At 43.2% G+C, this 21,062-nt stretch overlaps 1 protein-coding gene across 2 annotated transcripts in view; it reads right to left on the reverse strand.

Annotated features, from left to right (window-relative positions):
- The window catches only part of LRIG1 (leucine rich repeats and immunoglobulin like domains 1), a 127,073-nt gene that overhangs the window by 88,037 nt on the left and 17,974 nt on the right, over positions 1-21,062 (reverse strand). Inside the window, exon 2 of one of the 2 annotated variants that reach the window (XM_033210377.1) lies at positions 277-348. The exons of the other annotated variant lie outside the window; for it this stretch is intronic. Coding sequence (XP_033066268.1) covers positions 277-348 — 72 coding nt within the window. The remainder of the gene's footprint in view (positions 1-276; positions 349-21,062) is intronic. 2 annotated transcript variants of the gene reach the window in all.

Here is a 21,062-nt window from a genome sequence, read left to right on the forward strand (position 1 = left end):
GACTCTGCTATACACCCACCATGCGCCCAGGATTTCCAGGAGCTCTACGCCTACTGAGTTGTAACACACCCTTTATGGACAGCCTAGGAAGAACAGAGAGCCTAGGGAAAGGGAGAGATAAGAAGGAATAGAATTTGTCAACACAGCCCATACACAAATGTTCCTTCCTACAAGTTTAGACTGCAGATCTAGGGGAGTGAACGATGCTGCAACACGAGAGGATTTTCCCAAAGAACTCTATCCTTCCAACCACCAGAGGTTTAGGGGAAGACTCACACTTCCTGTAGATTTGGCAAGTCCTCAAAACCAGCAGGGTCAATCTCAGAGAGTTTGTTGTAACTCAGGTTTCTGGTAAAGACAGAGAGAGAAAAAAAAACGGAATCAACACTTGGCATCATACCCAGGATTCAGAAATCTTCTCTTCTCCTGCTCCCCCAACCCTCAAAATCCAAGCCCCCACCCCAGGATCACGTGTTAAGTAACCGTATTGATACTGACATTCACAGACATACTCCTCCCCACCTACATCTATAAATAAGGGACTCCACGCAACTCTGTGAAAACCCAAATGACCTGAGATTGGCTAAACTCAAATGAATTTCAATCAGTATCATTTCACTATTAACAACTTGGAAAGAAATTCCAAGGTAAGCCAGTCCCTGGTCCAAACGCTTTGCACCATATCAAGTCCAAGGCTATTCTTAATGGCATTTTAAAAAAATTAATGTTTTACTAAGTATCAACATCAAGCAGCAGTAAAGGAGAAAAGGGGGGGAAAAAAAAAACCCTTCATTGTCTAAACCAGTGGCTCTCAACCAGGGATGATTCTGTCGCCCAGAGGACACTTGGCAATGTCTGGAGACATTTTTGGTTGTGGCAACTGGTGGCAGGGAGTGGGGGGTGTTACTGGCATCTGATGGATAAAAGCCAAAGATGCTGTTAAATATCTTACAATGCACAGGCAGCCCTGCACAACACAGAACTGCCCAGCCCTAAATATCAATCCTAGGATTCAGAGGTTGAGAAACCCTGGTCTACACAAGAGCTTAAGACTAAAAATTGCACAAATAGTCAAAGTTCAAGTGAGTGAGTGTGAACACTGTAAGATCCTGAATCATAAGGCTACTTATGAACACAGTATTCTCACCTTCACTGAATAAACCAGGAGGGACAGTCACACAGGAGAAAAGGGCCAGTTGCTGGAAATTCTTGTTTGTGTTAACCACAGGCAGGGAAAGCCTCAGGTGAGCAGCTTTCTCAAGACGATAGCATCTGTGTCAATGGTTCAGAATTACAACTCTCCCTGCTTCATAACCCAGCCATACCTTTAGAGGCGGACAAAGAGCAAGCTGGGCACTATTCTGTTAGGTGACCACAATCTCAACCAGACCAGCTTCATCTTTCAGGAACAGAAGCCACCAAGATGTGATCCAAATGGGCCCTAACTTTCTTTGCACAGAAAGTAATCCTTCCCTGCCTCCAAAGTCTACCCAGCCCTGTGTATGCCGAAGAAGTTAACATTTTTCATCTCAGCTATTAATTAGATTGACATTACTGCCAATTAACAGTACGACTAATTGTGAGTTTAAAGTTTGTCTCGGAAAGTGTCACATATGTGGCAACAATCTTTTAAACTTACTCCAGAGACATTCAATCAATAGTAACCTAGAGTTGAGAGCCATTTTACTGTGAACTCAGAGACATTCATCTAAATAAAAGTCAAACTACACTTGAAACTAATGGTACTTCTGTATTCATGGTACAGCCTGAATTAAAAGCAATTTGTCCAGAGATTATGTTACCATAAAGATTGAAGGTGATAATGCTTTAAACCGCATATTGAAGTCAAGTGTGAGCTTGTCTGTGCCTGGGGGTATTTATTAATGGGTACCCAGAAATCTCAACTTAGACTTGAGAAAGAAAATCTACAAATTGAGATAATTCTCCCAAATCAGAAAAAGGACTTAACAGACTGAGGTTTTCTTCTGTTTTGAGCAGATTATCGTAAAAAGGGGAATGGAAATATTGTTTCTGGGTGTAAAGATATTGTGAGTTTACGAAGACTAACTTTTGTATTGTCATAGGTAACAGAAGTTGTAAAGCTGGAAGGGATATTAGAGAAAGACTCGGAAAACACAAAGGTAAGAGCTTAGAGGACAAGCAAGTAAGAGAGAGCTGGTGAGCCTGCCCCGCGTGGAACAAGGTTGACACGAAAGTGCCTGCCGCCCACCTAAAGGGGCATTTGCTTCTTGTCCCCTGAAACAAGGGTCAGTGGAGACCAATCTTCTCAGAGGCTCAGGATCTGAATTCATGTTTTGTTTGGCCCATCCAGGGCTGCCTTATTACTTAAAAAAAAAAAAAAAAAACCTGAAAAGATTTCACATATCTGCAGGCTACATTTGGCTTGAGGATCGCCAGTTTTTGCCTCTGATCTGGGCCACTGACTCTTGAGGCCATTAGGTTCAAAGGGAACTGTGTTTCTGGCTTACATGTGTGGCCTGGGCAGAGCTAGGGCTCACCAGGTCTTACACAATTAAACTGATGGCTCAGTTTGGGACTATCCGAAATGAGATAACTTTCCTCATTTCCCACCCAGCAAGTGTCCACAGTCTTCAGCAACTTGGTATAAAACCATTTAAGTCACAACACCCTTGGGTTTGTCTTTCCCTTAAAGAGCAGACAAAATGTATTTACATTTCAAAAATGTTACAAAAATTTTGCTATTTAGATTAGGCTACTAGAGCGAAGGGTCTTCCATTCCAGTACTATCTAGAAGCCTAGCAGTATCAAGACTTAACACTGAAATGCCAACAAGCAGCAACAGAGATGAACACACTTAGAAGTAGAAACGTAAGTTCTCGTGGGGTCAGCTGGAATGTGGCGACTTTTAGAGTTTCAATTAACTAGAAAAGCAAGTGTTAGGGTGCTACCCAGAAAGGGTACCTCTCCTCTCAGAGCACCTGTTGGCAAAAAAGAAGACAGCCGCCGAGGCTCATGTCCCTTCTGCTGTGGACAAGCGGCTATTCCGGTTTTTAAGTCTGAGAAGTAAGTGGGCCTGAAGAGTGGAGTCAGCTGTGGATCCTCAATAGGTTTACTAGGAAATGAGGAAAATATTTACTACAGTCTCCCCAGGAACTACAATATGAAATAAAATCCTCAGAGACACTTTTCTTGTTGGCCCAATTCAAGGAGACAAACTCTGAGTATAATTTTTTTTTTTTTTTTTTGAGATGAGTCTTGCTCTGTCGCCCAGGCTGGAGTGTAGTGGCACGATCTTGACTCACTGCAACCTCCATCTCCCGGGTTCAAGCAATTCTCCTGCCTCAGCCTCCAGAGTAGCTGGGATTACAGGTGCCCACCACCACGCCCGGCTAATTTTTTTGCATTTTTAGTAGAGATTTGGTTTCACCATGTTGGCCAGGCTGGTTTCAAACTCCTGACCTCAGGTGATCCGCCTGCCTCGGACTCCCAAAGTGCTAGGATTACAGGAGTGAGCCACCGCGCCTGGCCTGAGCATAATTTCTTTAATATGGTAAAATACATATAACATAAAATTTGCCTTTGTAACCATTTTTAAGTGTACTATTCAGTGGCACCGAGTATCTTCACACTGTTGTGCAACCATCACCACCGTCCATCTCCAGAACTTTAGAAGTTTCTCAACATCCCAACCTGAAAGTCTGTACTCATTAAACATCAGCTTCTCATTCCCTTCTGTCTTAACCCCTAGCAACCTCCATTCTACTTCTGTCTCTAAGAATCTGACTACTCTAAGTACCTCATGTTGGTAGATAACAGAATATTTGTCCTTTTGTGACTGGCTTAATTCACTTAACATAATGTCTTCAAGATTCATCCATGTTGTCACATGTGTCAGAATTTCATTTTTTTAAGAGATAGGATCTCACTCTGTCACCCAGGCTGGAGTGCAGTGGTGCGATCACAGCTCACTGCAGCCTGAAACTCTTGGGCTCAAGTGATCCTCCTATTGCAGCCTCCCAAGTAGCTGGGACTACAGGCACACATACCACCACACCTGGCTAAATTTTATTTTTTTAGTAGACATGGGGGTCTCGCTATATTGCCCAGGCTAGTCTTGAACTCCTGGCCTGAAGCAATCCTCCCACCTCAGCCTCCTAAAGTGATGAGATTACCAGAGTGAGCCACCGCACCTGGCAGAATTTCATTTCTTTTTAAGGCTAATATGCCAATGTATGTATATGCCACATTGTGTGTACCCATTCATCACAGATGGCATTTGGGTTGTTCCTCCTTTTGGCTATCGTGAATGATGTTGCTATCAACATTGGCTTTTTTTTTTCTCCAAATTTTTAAAATTATTTAAACAAAGTTTTTTCAAGCCTTTTCACTGCTTACTGATAACACTCATTTCTCAGTAATTAAGAAAATACACTTAGCTCAAGCGCTCTGCAGAAAGGAGCGTGAATTCCCATCTGAGATCCCAAGAACAATCAAAGAGTTAATCAGTGAAAACCTTTAATGAGGCCTTTTCTTTCAGGTGGCAGCTGACATGCACACACATCTAAAGCATCTCACTTATTTCTATGAACACGATCGCCCTGTACCAGGCCTGACATCTGAATGTGTCTTCGGTTGAAGGTTTCAGATTCTCCTGTCAAAACAATTCATCTGTCAGTAGGACAGATGCTGTCGAAAGCATTTCTGCACCTTTCAGTAGCAAAGAGGAGAGGAAAGAAATCTCAGAGAATTTAGTTACTGCCAATTGCAGCTTTAATTAAACATTTTGTCAGCCACTGTCATAACACAAATTTTCCCTGTTCTTGCACAAAGGGTGCGCAGATCTCTGAACAATTGAGCCCGGCGATAGATATTCTTTCAGCTAATCTGCTGAAAGATGACCGTTCGGCCCACCGTTCACAGAACACACAAGAGGCACCTCTGCGGAGAACAGCTCAAGTTTTATCCAGGCCTGTCTGAAAAGCAAACTGTTTAACAGTGCACAACGACAGTTGGCTCGCTGAGCATGTTTCCTGACAAGTCCCCTTGCCCCAACCCCAAGGAATCTGAAGAGTTCAAGTCTTTCAATAGCTGCAAAATCTCCACCATTATCTAAACCTGTGCTGTCCAATTTAGTAGCCACTAGTCATGTGGCTATTTACATTTATATTTAAAGGAAATTAAAATTAGGTAAAATTAAGAATCCGGTTCCTTGGCCACACTAGCTATACTGCAACTGTTCCACCGTCTCAAGTGGCTAGTGGCTATCAAAATGCACCATGCAGACAGAGGTTATTTCTATCAGCACTGAAATTTCTATTAAACTGTGCTGTATCTAAATTACAAAATAATCAACAAATATGTCTAAATCATGAAATAATCCACAAACATTTCAAGTAAAATGTCACCTACAGAAGAAACCTGAATCTAAAAAACAAATCTGAGTTACCCGAAAACTCAAGAATTATGTAAAAGGATGTGGTGGGGGATGGACACTGATATTAACACAAGTCCTTTCAGCACACAAAAAGTTCTGAACCATCTCAACAGCGGAAAGGGCCTTCAAAAACTGAAGTTATGAGGAAGACACTCTTAATAAAAACTGCCCTCAGAGTATACTTCTATAGGCTTAATCAGCATTTATATAATCTGACCAGCACCTTCCTGGATTACAACCAGAACCATATATTACAAACTTGGCTAATGTTATTCAAAGCTGGTGAACAGTAGTTCATCGACTCCTTGGAAGTTGAGGGATAAAAAGTTGTTTACTTTTGAGTAAGCTGTGGTGAGGAAATAACCCCACTTCGTCAGACATCAGAATTATCACTTCATCCCCAAAAGCAAGCATGGCTCACAGACCACTGACGAATACTGACAGTATCTCTCACTGTGAAGAGTAGCACAACCCATGGCTCCGTTTTTCAACATTAGCAGAATAATTCAAAGTAGAAGGAATTGGTTCGAAATCCGTGACAAGCATTCCCTGAAGAATGAGGTCTTCATACTTGGTTTGGTTTCCAGGCTAGCCTATTTCCCATTACTCAACTCTGTCTGGACTACTGAGCGCCACAGTATTTTGCATATTTTAAGCTTTCAGATGTTTGCTAAACTGCATTAATACAGCTGGAAAGAAAATGTGAGGCAATCCAATAACCCAACTTCTGAGCACCAGTGGGCACCCAGCTCTGGCCTGGATGCTGTGGGCTCTGGCCATTCATCTCTTTCTCAACCTCAGAACGTGCACTGTCAGCCACTTGTTAAAAAATTGCCTGCTTCGAACTAACTGGAAAAAGGTGATTCGTCCTTTCAAAATCTCAACGGGTGCGAATGAGGAAGAACATGCAACAATGTTTAAGTTATTTAATCCTTTAAGCTTTTAAGGCTGTTTCTGCTGCATTTTTACCTTCTGAGGATTTACACAGCACACATCAAGTTCCAATGAAATCACCACATTATGTTCCCATGTTGTAAGGTTTTATGAGAATAAGACTTTGTTCAAATCCCAGAATATCAGATGTTCTTATCGTTTTTTCTATTGTGATGCTTTCCCCTTGTTAACCAAAAACCACAACTGAACAAGCGGATAATACACATTAAAAGCTCGTATTAAGATGACAAAATTGCATCTTGAACTGGAATCATTCCTCTAGTATCCTACCCAAGGATTTCCACTCAGGAAAAGGTTCTGTACTTGCTGCTACCTCTCTTCAGTAAGCTAAGCAGCCACATATTCCCTATGGCAAAAGAACAAACTCTGCAAATAATCAAATGAAAAAATCACTCAGATCTCAACATGATACAAATAGCTCATTTTGTAAGCTTTTGGGAAGTTGTATCTCACAAAGTCAGTAATGAGTCACAGTTATTTCCATTTGTGAAAATTTGACATAGATCATTATCTATGCAAATGAGGGAAACCTACGGCGACTCAAAATAGGAGATACTATATACATACAGCTATATATGGACCCAGACTCACTGCCTATTTTTACTCCTTAAAAATCAGCTATAATAATCAGCCTGGGTCTCTGAAGTCTAACGCCTACGATATTAACTGAGAAGAAACTCATGCCTGCCTCTGTGATCCCATAAGGTCTTACATGTGCTTCTCGACCTTACTAGTTCACACATGTCATCCTGGTGTGTAGCTAATTTCAGTACAAGCCTATATCTTTTCCCTCTAGCACCCAACAAATGTCAAATTTGACAAATATTTATTGTCTACAAGGTATACTGCACTGTGATAAACTGATAACAAATTAGGATAAGATCTAGTCTGTGACCTGAAGTGGTTTACAACCCACTGGTCAAGTAAAGACTCCTGGCTGGGAGTGGTGGTTCACGCCTATAATCCCAGCACTTTGGGAGGCTAAAGTCGGGGAATCACTTTAGGCCAGGAGTTTGAGACCAGCCTGGGCAACATAGTGAGACCGTGTCCCTACCAAAAAAAAAATAATAATAATACTGACCAAATAACTACAGCGAAAGTCTCTCACATTGCAAGCATTCTGTAATGGTAGATCAGTAGTTACAAATTGGTAGTTCGTGGGTACAAAGCTGGGCTGCAGGGAAATTTGCTTGTTTCTGACTGAACAGTGTTGGTAGAAACCTAAAGTTTTCACCAAAAATAAAAGTTTCAGCTTTTCCAATCACAGGCCCAGCATTCCTAAAGAAACAATCAACTGCATGCATTTACCAAGCATTCCAAGGACCACAGACCTCACCACTCCTTACTGTCTCACCCACGCCCTCTTTATTCGCTGGTAGTATCTGCCTAGCCCCTGTGACATGTGAGTTTGTCGTCCCTAGTACGGATAACATGAATGAAGGCCAGATGTCATCCAGAGTAGGGAAGATCAGCTGTAATGAGAAACGTTTATCGAAAATGCAAGACTTCAGCTAAGCCTAGAAGAAGAGCATGTGTTTTTGAAGAAGAGTCCTGGGAAATGAGGCCAGAAAAGTAAAATAAGAAATGGAGGGCATCGAGTAAACTAAGCAAACAAAAAGGCCAGGAAGTCAGGACTTCCTAAAAGGAAAGGGCAAGACACATATGGTTTCAGAGCAAAGTTGAGAAGAAGAGCCCCACGCTGCCAGACCCACAACCCACCAGGCAGTTAAGTCAAGGGTTATATAAACCTTAGCAAACCCTAGTGCCAGGTCCCTCACGAACATTAATCTATCAGGCCATTAAAGTTGATTTCCATAAGAACAGAGTATCTCCTTGTTCATCTACTTAAAAGTTCTGAACTAGATAATCAAGAGGCCCAACTTGTCTTCTCACCATCACTGAAGGCAGTTAGCATTTGCTTTCTATGCTACCCCTTAAAATGGGAGATTCTAGGATCTTTCCTACCAAAAATCTTAGTTTGGCCAAAATAACAAAATAATTAGGTATAATGGGGTTTTGTTCTGTTTTACTTTAAGCAGTCTCATGTTTACTGCAATTTAGTACCATGGAAAGGCCGCAAACTTCCAAGGTTCCAACCCCGCTCTGTTCTGCAGAAAACAGGAGACTTTTGCTTCTGGAGTAGTGGAAACAGGTCAGGCAAAAAGGACAGGAAATAAGGGATGAGTAAAACTGAGAAAAAGGACACATTAACCTGGTGGATACATTTGGAATCCCAGGTTCACCAAGTGCTTTGTAAAGTCCACCAATGCTCCTCTGGTCACGGATTCCTGTCTTCCTTTCCTAAAACTTCCACCTCTACCCCTCCACATCTGCCCCGGCCCCTGCTAAATGTCCACTTTCAGGAGACTGATTAGCTTCCTATGAAACCACCAATGCAAAATCCAGGGTGCTTTCTGAAAATGTGACGCAGCTTTAAAATTCACTAACTTCAGGCTAAGCGCGGTGGCTCACGCCTGTGATCCCAGCACTTTGGGAGGCCAAGGCAGGCAGATCATGACGTCAGGAGATCGAGACCATCCTGGCTAACACGGTGAAATCCCATCTCTAGTAAAAATACAAAACATTAGCCAGGCGTGGCGGCAGGCGCCTGTAGCCCCAGCTGCTGCGGAGGCTGAGGCAGGAGAATAGGAGAATGGCATGAACCCAGGAGGCGGAGCTTGCAGTGAGCAGAGATTGCGCCACTGCACTCCAGCCTGGGCGACAGAGCGAGACTGTCTGAAAATAAAAAATAAAAAATTCACTAACTTCGGATGGACATGGGAAAGATGCAAACCAGCAATGAAAGCTTCTTTGACTGCCATGTGCCACAGAGGAGAATTTAACTGTGTACACTGTGGCACAGTCGCCATCTGTAAGCGATGCCGTGATGAATCTCCCGTTCCAACACACTGAAATGATTCTCCACTTAATGGTGAGTGATTTGACACACTACACGCCCACACCTAAGTGCCCTGAGATGAACACTGCCATCGAAGAGCAAAATACCTATTTTAACACAGGCCCATAAAATTACTCCTGGTCATAAGAGCAGGGTGGCCAAATTCTAAGTCTGCCTTTCTGGCAGAAGGTAGAACCACGGATTTCACCGGGATAAAGTGATAAGAAAATTCTACAGCAGTGACTTTTGATTCTTTAAGAATGAAACCTCCAATAATATATTACTTCCTCTGGGTGCAACAAACACAGATTAAAACATCAAAACAAACAAAAAACCCCTTCCCTCCATCTGAGTCATTCATTACACACTATTCTAAACACTCTTGTCTAGCACTTACCTAGGACTAAGAAAGGATCAGCCATTTTGGGCCTTTTTAACTCTCATTTTTGACAATTCACTCTCTAACATAATCCAATCAGTGAAAATATTAGTACAAAAACCTCATGTTACAGAAATGTATGCCAAAAGATTAAAAAAAAAAAACAACTAAAAACTCAGTGGTGACTCATTTCTGGACATGTAGTGATTAGGGGGTTTTGATGTTTTTCTAAGAGATTGAGAAGGGCAATTTTAGGCAAATACCCTTCTGGGTTACAAAAGAGCAATGTATAAGTTGCCTATATGTCCTATTTGAAGAAGGAAATGAAAGTGGTTTGTTTCAAACAAATACATCTGTACAAACAACAGCCTACCTTCATGTTACTGGCATCTCCTTCGTTCCCCATCCACAAAAAATTTTAAGGGACAAATGACATAAGTGGGTGTAACTACCTTCCCCAGGCTGGAGCTCCTGGTAAGGAAAACCCTTCCTGGGAAGCCACAAGTTCCCCAGAGTATGGGAGTCCTCTATCAGCCTCCACTGGAACTTACACGCGTCCTTTATTTTTCAACCGTGTGACATCACACCCACAGCTCACTAACATCTCTGTGAGGTCTCTTGGTGCCTGTGCGAAGCCCAAGCATCCAAAAATCTATAAAGCTAATATAAAAATCCATGTTTACTTACATTTGCCACAATGCTCGGTCTTACAAATGGATTAAGTACAAGGTTCCTTCAAATATTATTTTCTAGGTTTATTCTCTCTTCCTTTCTCGGCTGCCTCAAAACAATGTAGATCACACAAATACAGACAGCAGATCCCTGGTATTAAATCAGCCAAATTAGAAAAGCGAATTTACCCCACAACTTTTCAAGAATACATCCGCTGTATTACAGGGAGGCACGCGACTATTCCTAGCTAAGTATTTTAAAGAAAACACACAGTTTTAAAAGGTCAGCCGTCTGGCCCACAGTGAAGTCGCTGACTTTATTAGCTAGCTTATCGACTTGGGATCTCGTCCTGTTCACTTTTTCCATTGGGCTTCTTAAAGTTTATGTGTGTCATGAAATGCTTAGCTAAAGCCAAAAGGCTAAGTTTTTCTTTCTGCAGTACTAAGACGTCGTGAAACACTTTAAATTTAAAGGACCATCTACCACATCATTTTCTCTGTTTAGAGGCGTGGGGCAGTGATGATGTCCCTGGTTCTGGTTGTTGAAATGGCTGAGAAGATACGAAGTCAAGATTCAAAAACCACAAAGTATTTCAGCCTGCATTATTGTACACAGACTATTCTGCTATTAAAACATGGAACTTCCTTTTCACTGAAATTACAAGCACAAAAAAGCAGATGATGCATGCGACCTCCATCCTTGAACATATTAAAATTTTACTATGTCAAATGGAAAACTGGCTGTGAAAATGACTAGGCCACAACACACTTTTCTTTCTTTTTTTTAAATAATTCACCGAAGTCCCTGAAAATGATGCCTCACCTCTTCCACAAGGTCCATCTACGTTCTTTTTTTGGAAATGGAGTTTCACTCTTGTCACAAAGGCTGGAGTGCAATGGTGTGATCTCAGCTCACTGCAACCCCTGCCTCCCTGGTTCAAGTGATTCTCCTGTCTCAGCCTCCTGAATAGCTGGGATTACAGGCACCCACCACTGCACCCAGCTAATTCTTGTATTTTTAGTAGAAATGGGGTGTCATCACATTGGCCAGGCTGGTCACGAACTCCTGACCTCAGGTGATCCGCTTGCCTCGGCCTCTCAAACTGCTGGGATTACAGGCGTGAGCCACAGCACCCAGCCCCATCTACATTCAATGTGGCTGGGTGCATCACCCCACCACACACCTGTCCCCTCCCCACCCACCCCACTCCCATTTGCAGGTCCAGGTCATTTACTCACAAAGGATGTGTCTTACAGGGTGGACCCTAGTGGTACATTCCACTTGCTAAACTATATCTTAACCAAATAATGAATACTGGTACCTGTGGAATATGAGTCCTTTCTTTTAAAGCCAATCACCAGCAAAGATGATTAAAAGCCTTGTCAAAAGTCAATCATCAGTAACTCCTTTTGGAGTTTCAGTTACAGGCAGAAATCTAAGAAACACTATGTGTACTTCTAATACTCCATCACCTCTCTGTGCACTAGAGAGAGACAAGAGCCATTCAATTCACAAAGCATCTTCACATCCAAGCAGAAAATCCAAATTGAAACATCCACAAGATCAGCTACATTGAGGCAGCTGCCTTATGAAAACAGCTAGGACTTAGCCTAACACTTGCTGCTATGTAACGAACACACAATCTCCCAGTTTCTACCAATCACTCGTTTGACAAATCGAGGTTTCTCAAAGTCTCTGCCTAGCCTGTCCTACATCAAGTGGACTCCATCATGACTTCCCTCCAATAAACATGCTATCTTTGGTAGGGAGGTGGAAGGGTGGAGAATGACTTGCGTCTGTATACCGCACACTAACAAAATTAAGCTGGTTTTGTTCTATGCCCTGAGATATAGGGAACCAAACAAAAGATGGTGGTTGCGGGTGAGAGCAGTTTGCTGGAAAAGGCAGGCACTCAGTTATCAGATGCAACCTGTACTCCAATTAAGTCTCCCCAAACTGGCTTTCCTTTCTCCTCACTCCCCCACACTCAGTCTTGATACACTATCAAAGTAAATAAAAGCTATTCCAATCCCAGGTCTAGTCCACATGGCCACACAAACATGACTCTGCAAAACTGTGCTGACAACTGCATTTACCTGTGGCAAAGTGAACCAGGATCGATAAGCCCAAGTGGGTTTAGATTTGGTTAGGTTTAAGCTCATGGAAGCACAAAGAGAAAACCACCCACTCTCAAACTCAAAGAACTAGTGCAGACAGCACCTGCACAAACTCGTCAGGATGGTTTATAAGGTCACAAGCACCTGAGAAAAGATCGTTTATTCCTAGGGGCATGAGACAAATGGTAGGCCTTTCACACTACTAGTGTCAATATTTATCTAAGGCCTGGGTATTCACGATGGTGTAAACCAGGCACCTTTTCAATTCAGTTATTCACGTAATCCACCACCACAAAGTCCCAAAACAGAGATTCTTCACAGCTTGAATTTCTTTTCTTCCATTTTCATACACAGGGGGCTGGCTGCAGGACCCATGGTGTCTGTCAGCAATAACCCCTGCATCCTGGGAATAAAGCGTACAATGTATTTCAGAACTGCCTATATCAAATGACATTGCACCTGAGGACAATGAAGAGGTGGGGAAGGGAGACAGAGCACCTGTTTTCTTCCTTCCCATGGCAAGCATGTCTTCTTCACTCGAGATGAGCAGAGCTTAGACCCTGTAGTAAAGTAAATGAACCCCAAGAGTCATACCTAGGCATGTCTAAGTGTGACTTATACTGAAGGATTAATCCAGCAACCAATACCCAAAGGTATATGAAGCTCAAATAGCCCTCTCTGGCCAGCTCCAATTCTCTCCAACCCCTTAATCCTTCACTCTTTCCCTCCCTTAGCCTCCCCACTCCCCCAGATAAAGGCCTAATCACAATTCTCTTTCCCAGGTAAAAGTCAAAAGAAATAAGCAATCCATTAGTATCAACTTTAAGAGGTCCAAGAGACCTCTGAAAAACAGCTGTGAAAACCAGGTTCACAAATGGATTTCTCCAAGTCTCTCCCTATCAAAGTCCTCAAATCCCCTTTTTCCAAGATGTCACACTACAGTTCCCTCAGTCAAATCTGCTGGCCTCTTCCTGCAAGATACACTGCTATGTAAATCAAAGCACTAGAAAAGATGGCTGTCTCTCCAGGGTCACATTAAAAAACCTGCCTCAAAACCCTCTTTAAAAGTTGCTGGCTAAGTGACATTAAATGGATTTCTCAAGCCAGCTTTCTACAATTCACTAAACCTAATTTTCGGATTCCATATACAGGATTCTTCCCAACTACACTGGGATCTTTACCAAAGTCCTCATGAGGACTCTGGATCCTCTGTGCAGCCTGGTAAGGATCATCCTACTGATATATCCCAGCAGGCTGCAAAACACTTCAGTTCCCTTCGAAGTGAAATTGTGATGGCAACTGATGCGCTGTGACGCACGACGCACATGTGGTCTGTGAGGAGCCAGCATTCCTATCTCTGCTTTAAATATGCCTGTTGAGTGAGAGCAGGCAGGAATGGAGCCCAAAATGGTAGCAGCTGAGGGTGTGGTCAGTTTTATTTTTTTCTCACATAAAGAAATATACTTAAGAGCCAGTATTTCCTCACACGCTGAAGTTAATAATTCACAAACCAACTAACATTCATCAAGGATCAGAAAATTTAAAGGTTGTTTGCACAAACACTCCTGTTCTTGCTCTTACTTAACAGCTGGTTTATTTAACTGATGGCTGCTGTTGCCACTAGGGCCAGGTGGCACTTCAAATTGTTATCTGTTGAGCCAGACACACCACGACCTGGGTCATTTGCCCTCTGGATTCCACGGTATCCAAACTCCTGTGCTTAGTTTTGCCTCTTAGACGAAACAGATCATTCTGGCAAGGCAAAAATACAGGACAAGATGATCCTAGTTTGCTGGTAAAACATTACTGTAATCATGCTCTCCCTTTTCTAATCCAGCCCCTCCAAATGGACAAGCCCCAGAGATGCCAAGACACAATGGAGCAGCAGGTAGGGCTGGAATAACCTCAACCAAGAGGCAAACTGCCTGGACTTCAGACCAAGATGTCTTATTACAAGGAGAAGGTAAGTTTCTATACCTCTGTTATCCCTTAAAAAGGAGGGCCCAATCCCCTCTCACCTCAAACCTCATCCTTTCCACCTTTCTTCCTTCATCTCACTTAAGTTCATTCTCTCATTTTTAAAGATGTTATCATCAGAGCCAGAAATGTAAAATCATGCATAGGTGTGTTGGGGACACACCTACGGGGGAAGAAGCAGGGAAAGGAGGGGAGGTGATCTAATAAACCCTTCTCCAGCAACTATCTGAGCGACGCACTACAGGATAGGAGTGGCCTGCTGTAGGACAGGCGGATTACCAAACAGATGTTGGTTGTTGTTTCGACCAAAGAAAATTAAACCTCGGGGGTATGAGTTAGCTGCAAAGCCATGGACTTGCTACAAACACACGACACACAGCCTGGGTTTGTAGGCCTGCAATGGCTTCAAGGCCACATCAATATCTAAAGAGGTTACACATTAACCATGGCACAACTCAAGGAAAATCCTATCACCTCCACCATCTCCACACCTTTTATTTCCCGCCTTTGAAAGAACTTTCTGGAAGTTGCTACCATGGAATTGGAAATAAATGGAGACAAATCCAGTTTTTGGTTCTATGTTTTTGTTTTTAATACACAACTAATTTCAGTGCATGCAGGTGGTCCTGAAAAGGTAACCAGTTAATCCCAATGGGGCAGAAAATAACAGTTAACTCAAAAGCGCAGATGTGTAGGAAAGCCAACCCATGATTATCTCGACAGGTGTGTGTGGGCAGGAGCTTCAGGGACATGAGAAAGCAGTGTCCCGGATAGATACTATCAAGGAAGAAAATCCAACGGTAACTCACAGTTAGTTTGGAAATAAGCACACAGGTGTTTATTAGGCACTTGCTGTGTGCCAGGAGGGCCACACAGGTCAATAAGGTAGGCTCTGCCTTCAGGGAGTCTGCCCTCACATTTAAGACTCCACAGCAATTTCCTCCAACAGCTGTTCACAATGCAGATTCCCAGGTCCTGGCACCATAAACTCTGACTAGAGGACTAACAGAGGCTACCATGTCATTATTATCTCACCTGTCTAGACAGTTCAGCCCGCTGACCATCCCCCTAACTCATGGATCTCCGAGGGTCTCCACTGTGGGGGTCAGCTTTTTTTTCAGCATGTCCCCACAGGCCTTTTCTCAAGCTCACCACCACCCTCCTGTCAGTTCATCTAGAATGGGACTAAGGAGTAGGAAATTAAAAACAAAACTCAGAAAACCTGACCCTCTACACCAGGCCTGCAGAGATTTAGTACTAACTCCCTGAGTAGCTCAAAGAGCCATTTTCCTTCTGGTTTCTTGCTCTAAAGGAAACCACTACAGGCCTCAGCTCCCTTTCCCATTAAAAGCCACTAGGACTATAGTTTTCAATTAGCTCTGTCAGCCCACCACCCTGCAGCCGCCCAAGTTCAATACGTCCTCCCTCCCCCCAGCTTCTGGTCTCTACCAAGCACTTCACACCTCCCTATTGTAAACCTGTCCAGAGCAATTACCCTGCCTGCACTTGGACAGCCTCAATACTGCACTTCTGTCTAATTTATAGCAGCAAAGCTCTATCAGCAAAGGCAGACCTGCCCTGGAACAGAGGAAATGCAGAGAAAACAGTCAGGCTCTTCCATAAATGCATATGCACAGCCAATTTCCTTAGGTTACAGGAGAGCAAATTCTCCCATTCTCCTAGGGACACTATGTAATAAGCTCCCCTAGAGTGTCTGTAGTCTGGATTCACTGCAAGGAAAACCACTGCTCTGCCACATTTTCTTTTTCCCTTGAGATTTCAAGAAGAGGGGCGAGTTATCAGGCAAGTACTGTGCATTACACTTCTACCTGAAGATCTTAGAAGTCTTAAAGATAAAAACTCTTCTTGCCTGAGGAAGATAAAGAAAAGCGCACTACCAACCAGGGGAATACCCCAAGCTGTTTGAAATTGTTCTTTCTAAACATGCTCTGCTTACCACTGAGCAATAAAAAGACAAAGGACTCAATTAAAATACAGGTAAAGAAACTGAACAGACATTTCTCCAAAGAAGATATACAAATGGTCAATAAGCATATGAAAAGATGCTCGGTGTCATTAGTCATTAGGGAAATGCAAATCAAAACCACGAGATACCACAACACACCCACAAGGATGGCTAAAATTTAAAAAGACAGATAATAACAAGTGCTGGTGAGGTAGTGCAGAAATGGGAACCTTCATCCCCTGCTGGTGGAAGTGCCATGTGGTGCACACAGCCTCTCCACAAAACAGTCTAGCAGTTCCTCAAAAAGTCAAACATAGAATTGCCACATGACCCAGTAATTCCACTCCTCGGTATATGCCCAAGGTATACACTCAAGTGAAAACATACATTCACCACAAAAACTTATGCACAAATGTTCACAGCAGCATTGTTCATTACAGCCAAAAAGTGGAAATAAACAAAGTGTCCACCAGCTGATGAACTGGTAAAGAAAATACGGTCTCTCCTCATGATGGGAGCATTCTTCAGCCATAAAAATCAATTAAGTACTGATACCTGCTATAATATGGACGAATCATGAAAACACTGTGCTAAGTAATTAAGTAAAAGAAAGGGCCACATATTGCATGATTCTGTTTATATGAATTGTCCAGAACAGACAAATCCATAGAGATAGAAAGTAGATGTTGTCAGGAGATGGGAGGAAGGAAGGATAGGCAGGGAGTGCTAATGGGTACAGGGTTTTATTCTGGGGTGATGAAAATGTTCTAGATTAGTAGTTGCACAACTCCATGAATGTACTAAAAACCCGGAATCCTATCATTTAAAAGGATGAGTTTTGTGGTATTTGAATCACATCTCAATAAAGCTATTTAAAAAAAATAAAGTCCTGTTGCCCACCTTAGCAGGCTGTCAGAATTCAGACTGAAAATGCCACCTAACTACTTCTATACCAAAGAAATGCAGAAATAACTGCTCCTCTATGTGCTGGGAGATAAATGAACACCCAAAAGAACACCTAGAAAGAACGTCAGCTTCTTTCTGCTTCCCAAATTGTCCTATACGCTCTCCCATGCTCTGTCCACTAATCCATCAGATGCAGAAAACCTCAACTAGAGTTTACCCTCCTGCAGAAAACAAATTCTTGGCATTTTGAAAGAGAATTTCTTTTCTTCCTTTCAGAAATTATTTAATAAGGCTGTGGAAAGCAGGGCTCCCAGTGGCCAGTCATTCAAAAATTAAGACCAAGCCAGAAGGCAGGAGGAAATGTCACCACAATTGGGAGAAAATAAATTAGTTAGATTAAGATTAAGATCTAACCCTTTTCTGTGGTTGGGGCAGGCGGATTTGAGAATAATAGCATGCTATTTCTGGAAAGTCCCTCCAGAGTAAAAGCTCGGAGGGTGGGGGTGTGAGACTATATGCTTGTGTTAGATTAATATTTGTTGAAGTTGATTGAAAACAGAATAAATGGCCAGCGGTCCCCCTGACCCAGCACAGGTATGCCAGTCCTCTGTGGCTGAGGTCCCTCTACATTTCAGACCACACCTCAGCACTGCCCTCACCAGCAAAGATGCAGTTAAATGGGAAGGCCCAAAGTCTAATGGGGCCAGGATGCTACACAACATCAAAGAGATTCCAGTTGCTACCCTTGTGCCATAAACTCTTTCACCCAACATCATTCACACTTTCAGAGTGCAGAGTTCACTCTGATATTGGTGGCTTTCTCACTTTGTAGCTTTTTTGGCAAGTGCCCCTTGGCCTGGTTGTTCATTAATATATAATCAGAACATTAAAAGCATTGTTTCACCTTCTAGGGAGGCTGTGCCCAATTTAATAAAGCTGACATTGTCCCTAGGGTGGGGGGAACCACCCGGAAATTGGCAGAGAATTCAAAGATGCACAGACCAGAGGGTGTATGTACACACACACACACACACACACGCATGCACAAAGAGTTAAGTATTTCACAAGATGTTTTTTATATTCCCCATGGCAAAGGGGCAAAATTAAAATGCTTCTGTCACCACAGAAACTGACCTGGCATTTCTTTCCCTTAATCCTTTCAATACCAAATTACTCCTTACCTTCAAAACCTTTACAGGAAGTAGTGATCTTTGTGGCAGGAAGACAAATAAATGAGAAGGAACGTCTAAAACTCTATCACAGTTATCTGTGAGAAAGTTAGTTCAGTGCACTACTTTTACTTTTCAAATCACATGCACACAATGACAACTCACTTTCGAGACCATGTTTACTTTGCTGAAAGCCACATTCTAAACATGGGCTCGCTTGCAGAAGGGAAGCAGCTTACAATTCAACCTTGTTTATGCTCCAAGTAGGTTTGACAGAAAAACCACATCAATTTGTTTTAAAATAATTTCCATTTGCTGGAAGCTGTTCCTGAAAGGTTCTCAGCCATGCTAATCTGCGCTGATTCCTACCAGCTGCAGGTACCAGGCCACAGACAGGGCAGCCTGGGCACAGGCAGGCTGGCTCTGCAGTGGGCTGCAGCAGTATGGGATCCACAGAGCCACTGGCACAGTCCCCTCCAGAATATGCAGTCCACATCGATTTAAGAAGAACCCGGCCGGGCACGGTGGCTCAAGCCTGTAATCCCAGCACTTTGGGAGGCCGAGACGGGCGGATCACGAGGTCAGGAGCTTGAGACCATCCTGGCTAACACAGTGAAACCCCGTCTCTACTAAAAAAAATACAAAAAACTAGCCGGACGAGGTGGCGGGCGCCTGTAGTCCCAGCTACTCGGGAGGCTGAGGCAGGAGAATGGCATAAACCCGGGAGGTGGAGCTTGCAGTGAGCTGAGATCCGGCCACTGCACTCCAGCCTGGGCGACACAGCGAGACTCCGTCTCAAAAAAAAAAAAAAAAAAAGAACCCAAAAACATATCCTGGTTCAGAGTCAAAGTGTGTGACATGCTGTTGGGAGCACAGTTTTCTACCCAATCACACCTGTGCTCTCTCAGAAACACAGCTTCTCTAGTACCAGAGAGATGTACTGTGCTCAAGCCCGAAGTCCACAGTGGAGGACAGCAGATGATTTACTGCGCTGAGCATCCAAAAAGGAAGGAAACTCAAAAAGGAAATATCTGGGAAGGTCTTCAGCCTCACCATCCAAAGAAATGCAGATTAAAATAATCCAAGGCAATTTCCATCCATTAAACTGGTACATGATTACAGAAATAAACAGCATTTAACGTTTGTGAGGGTGTGGGACAAGCAAAAGTTTACACGTAAGTTGGAAGCCTCTTTCTTGGGGCGGTGGTACCCGAAATATTAAGAATCTGCATACTCGGGGCTATTTGAATTGGGTAACTTATCCTAAGGAAATAAATGGCTAGACATTTATGCATAAGGATGTCTATCAAAGCTTAGGAAAAAGCCTAAATGCCCAGTATCAGAGAAACTTTACGAGTTTCAAGTAAGTTTTGTAATAATTCATTACACAATAAATATTAAGGCACATTTTAAAAACTGTTTAAAGTCAGGGAAAATATTCAAGACATTGAGTCTTTAAAATATAACTGAAATAGATATTCAGCCTCAGACATTACTGGAAATTTATACACCAAAGTGATAATATTTATCACTGGATAATGAAATCAGTTGTTTTTCTTTTACACTATCTTCTTTATTCAATAAATGCCTAACATTCGTCACCAGAAAATCAAAAGTAATGAAGACATAGTAACTAGGCTAAGAGATCAATAGCACCCCCTCCAGCACCCCCCCGTATGGCCACGAAGAGAGTAATCTGCCTAGACTATTCCAGCTCACTGGGGACAAAAGGCATCACAGTCCAAGATCTCGATAGCCATTAAAAGAAACGTGTGAGGCCGAGCTCATCAGGCAGAACACAGCTTCCACTGCCCCTTGCTAGCACGCCTGGGAGACTGCCCAGAAAGGAGCTCCGCGAGCTATGTTAGCAGTGCTCTCTCTGCCATGGATGGAGACCATGCGTGTCTGAGGATGGGGTGGGGGCCAATGTCTCACATCTGAGGTCCACGCTAAAAACGCCCAGATTTAGAAGTGTCTGCCTGAAGTCTCCTGCCATAGAAGCTTCTATCAATTTACGTTGTTACTTGGGCTGGGTCCACAGAGGGCAGGGTAACCTGTCTTTAGTGTTCTTACAGCTCCCTCTGGTCAAGGAAAGCAGTCTTTCTCTCTGCCAGCAGCAAAGAGGGAGAAAAGCTACCTTGGCCTGGTCATCCTTTTTGTCAAAGCAGAGGCCTGAGCAAAGTAAGAGCTCAAGCAACCAAAACCAGCTGCCTGGCGAGGGCTCAGCATAAACTGAGCAGAATAACCACAAGGGGAAGGGTGTCTAGACAGCCTCGGTCTATGGAAGAAGCCACCCTCCCCTGCAGTGTCAACTCGGGAAAAGGAGGCTCTAAAACGCGGCTCCAGCAAAAGAGCAGATGAGAGACCATGTCAACAGCTGGGAAGGGCACCACGGGCTCCCTCGCCAAATGCAACACAGAGGAGAGCGGCTGAGCCTGGCCCACCTGCCAAGGACAGCCACCAGGGATCCAGCAGAGATGCAGCAACCAAGGACCCCATGTGGGTACAGTTCACGTGCACTGCTTAAACTACAACGCCACTTCAGTGACAATTCTTGCATATGGGACTTTTCCAAAATTCAGAAGGACCAAAAAGATCGCCTATTCT

This window comes from Trachypithecus francoisi, unplaced genomic scaffold (assembly GCF_009764315.1).
Source record: "Trachypithecus francoisi isolate TF-2019V2 unplaced genomic scaffold, Tfra_2.0 Lachesis_group0, whole genome shotgun sequence".
In the NCBI taxonomy this organism is placed as follows: domain Eukaryota; kingdom Metazoa; phylum Chordata; class Mammalia; order Primates; family Cercopithecidae; genus Trachypithecus; species Trachypithecus francoisi.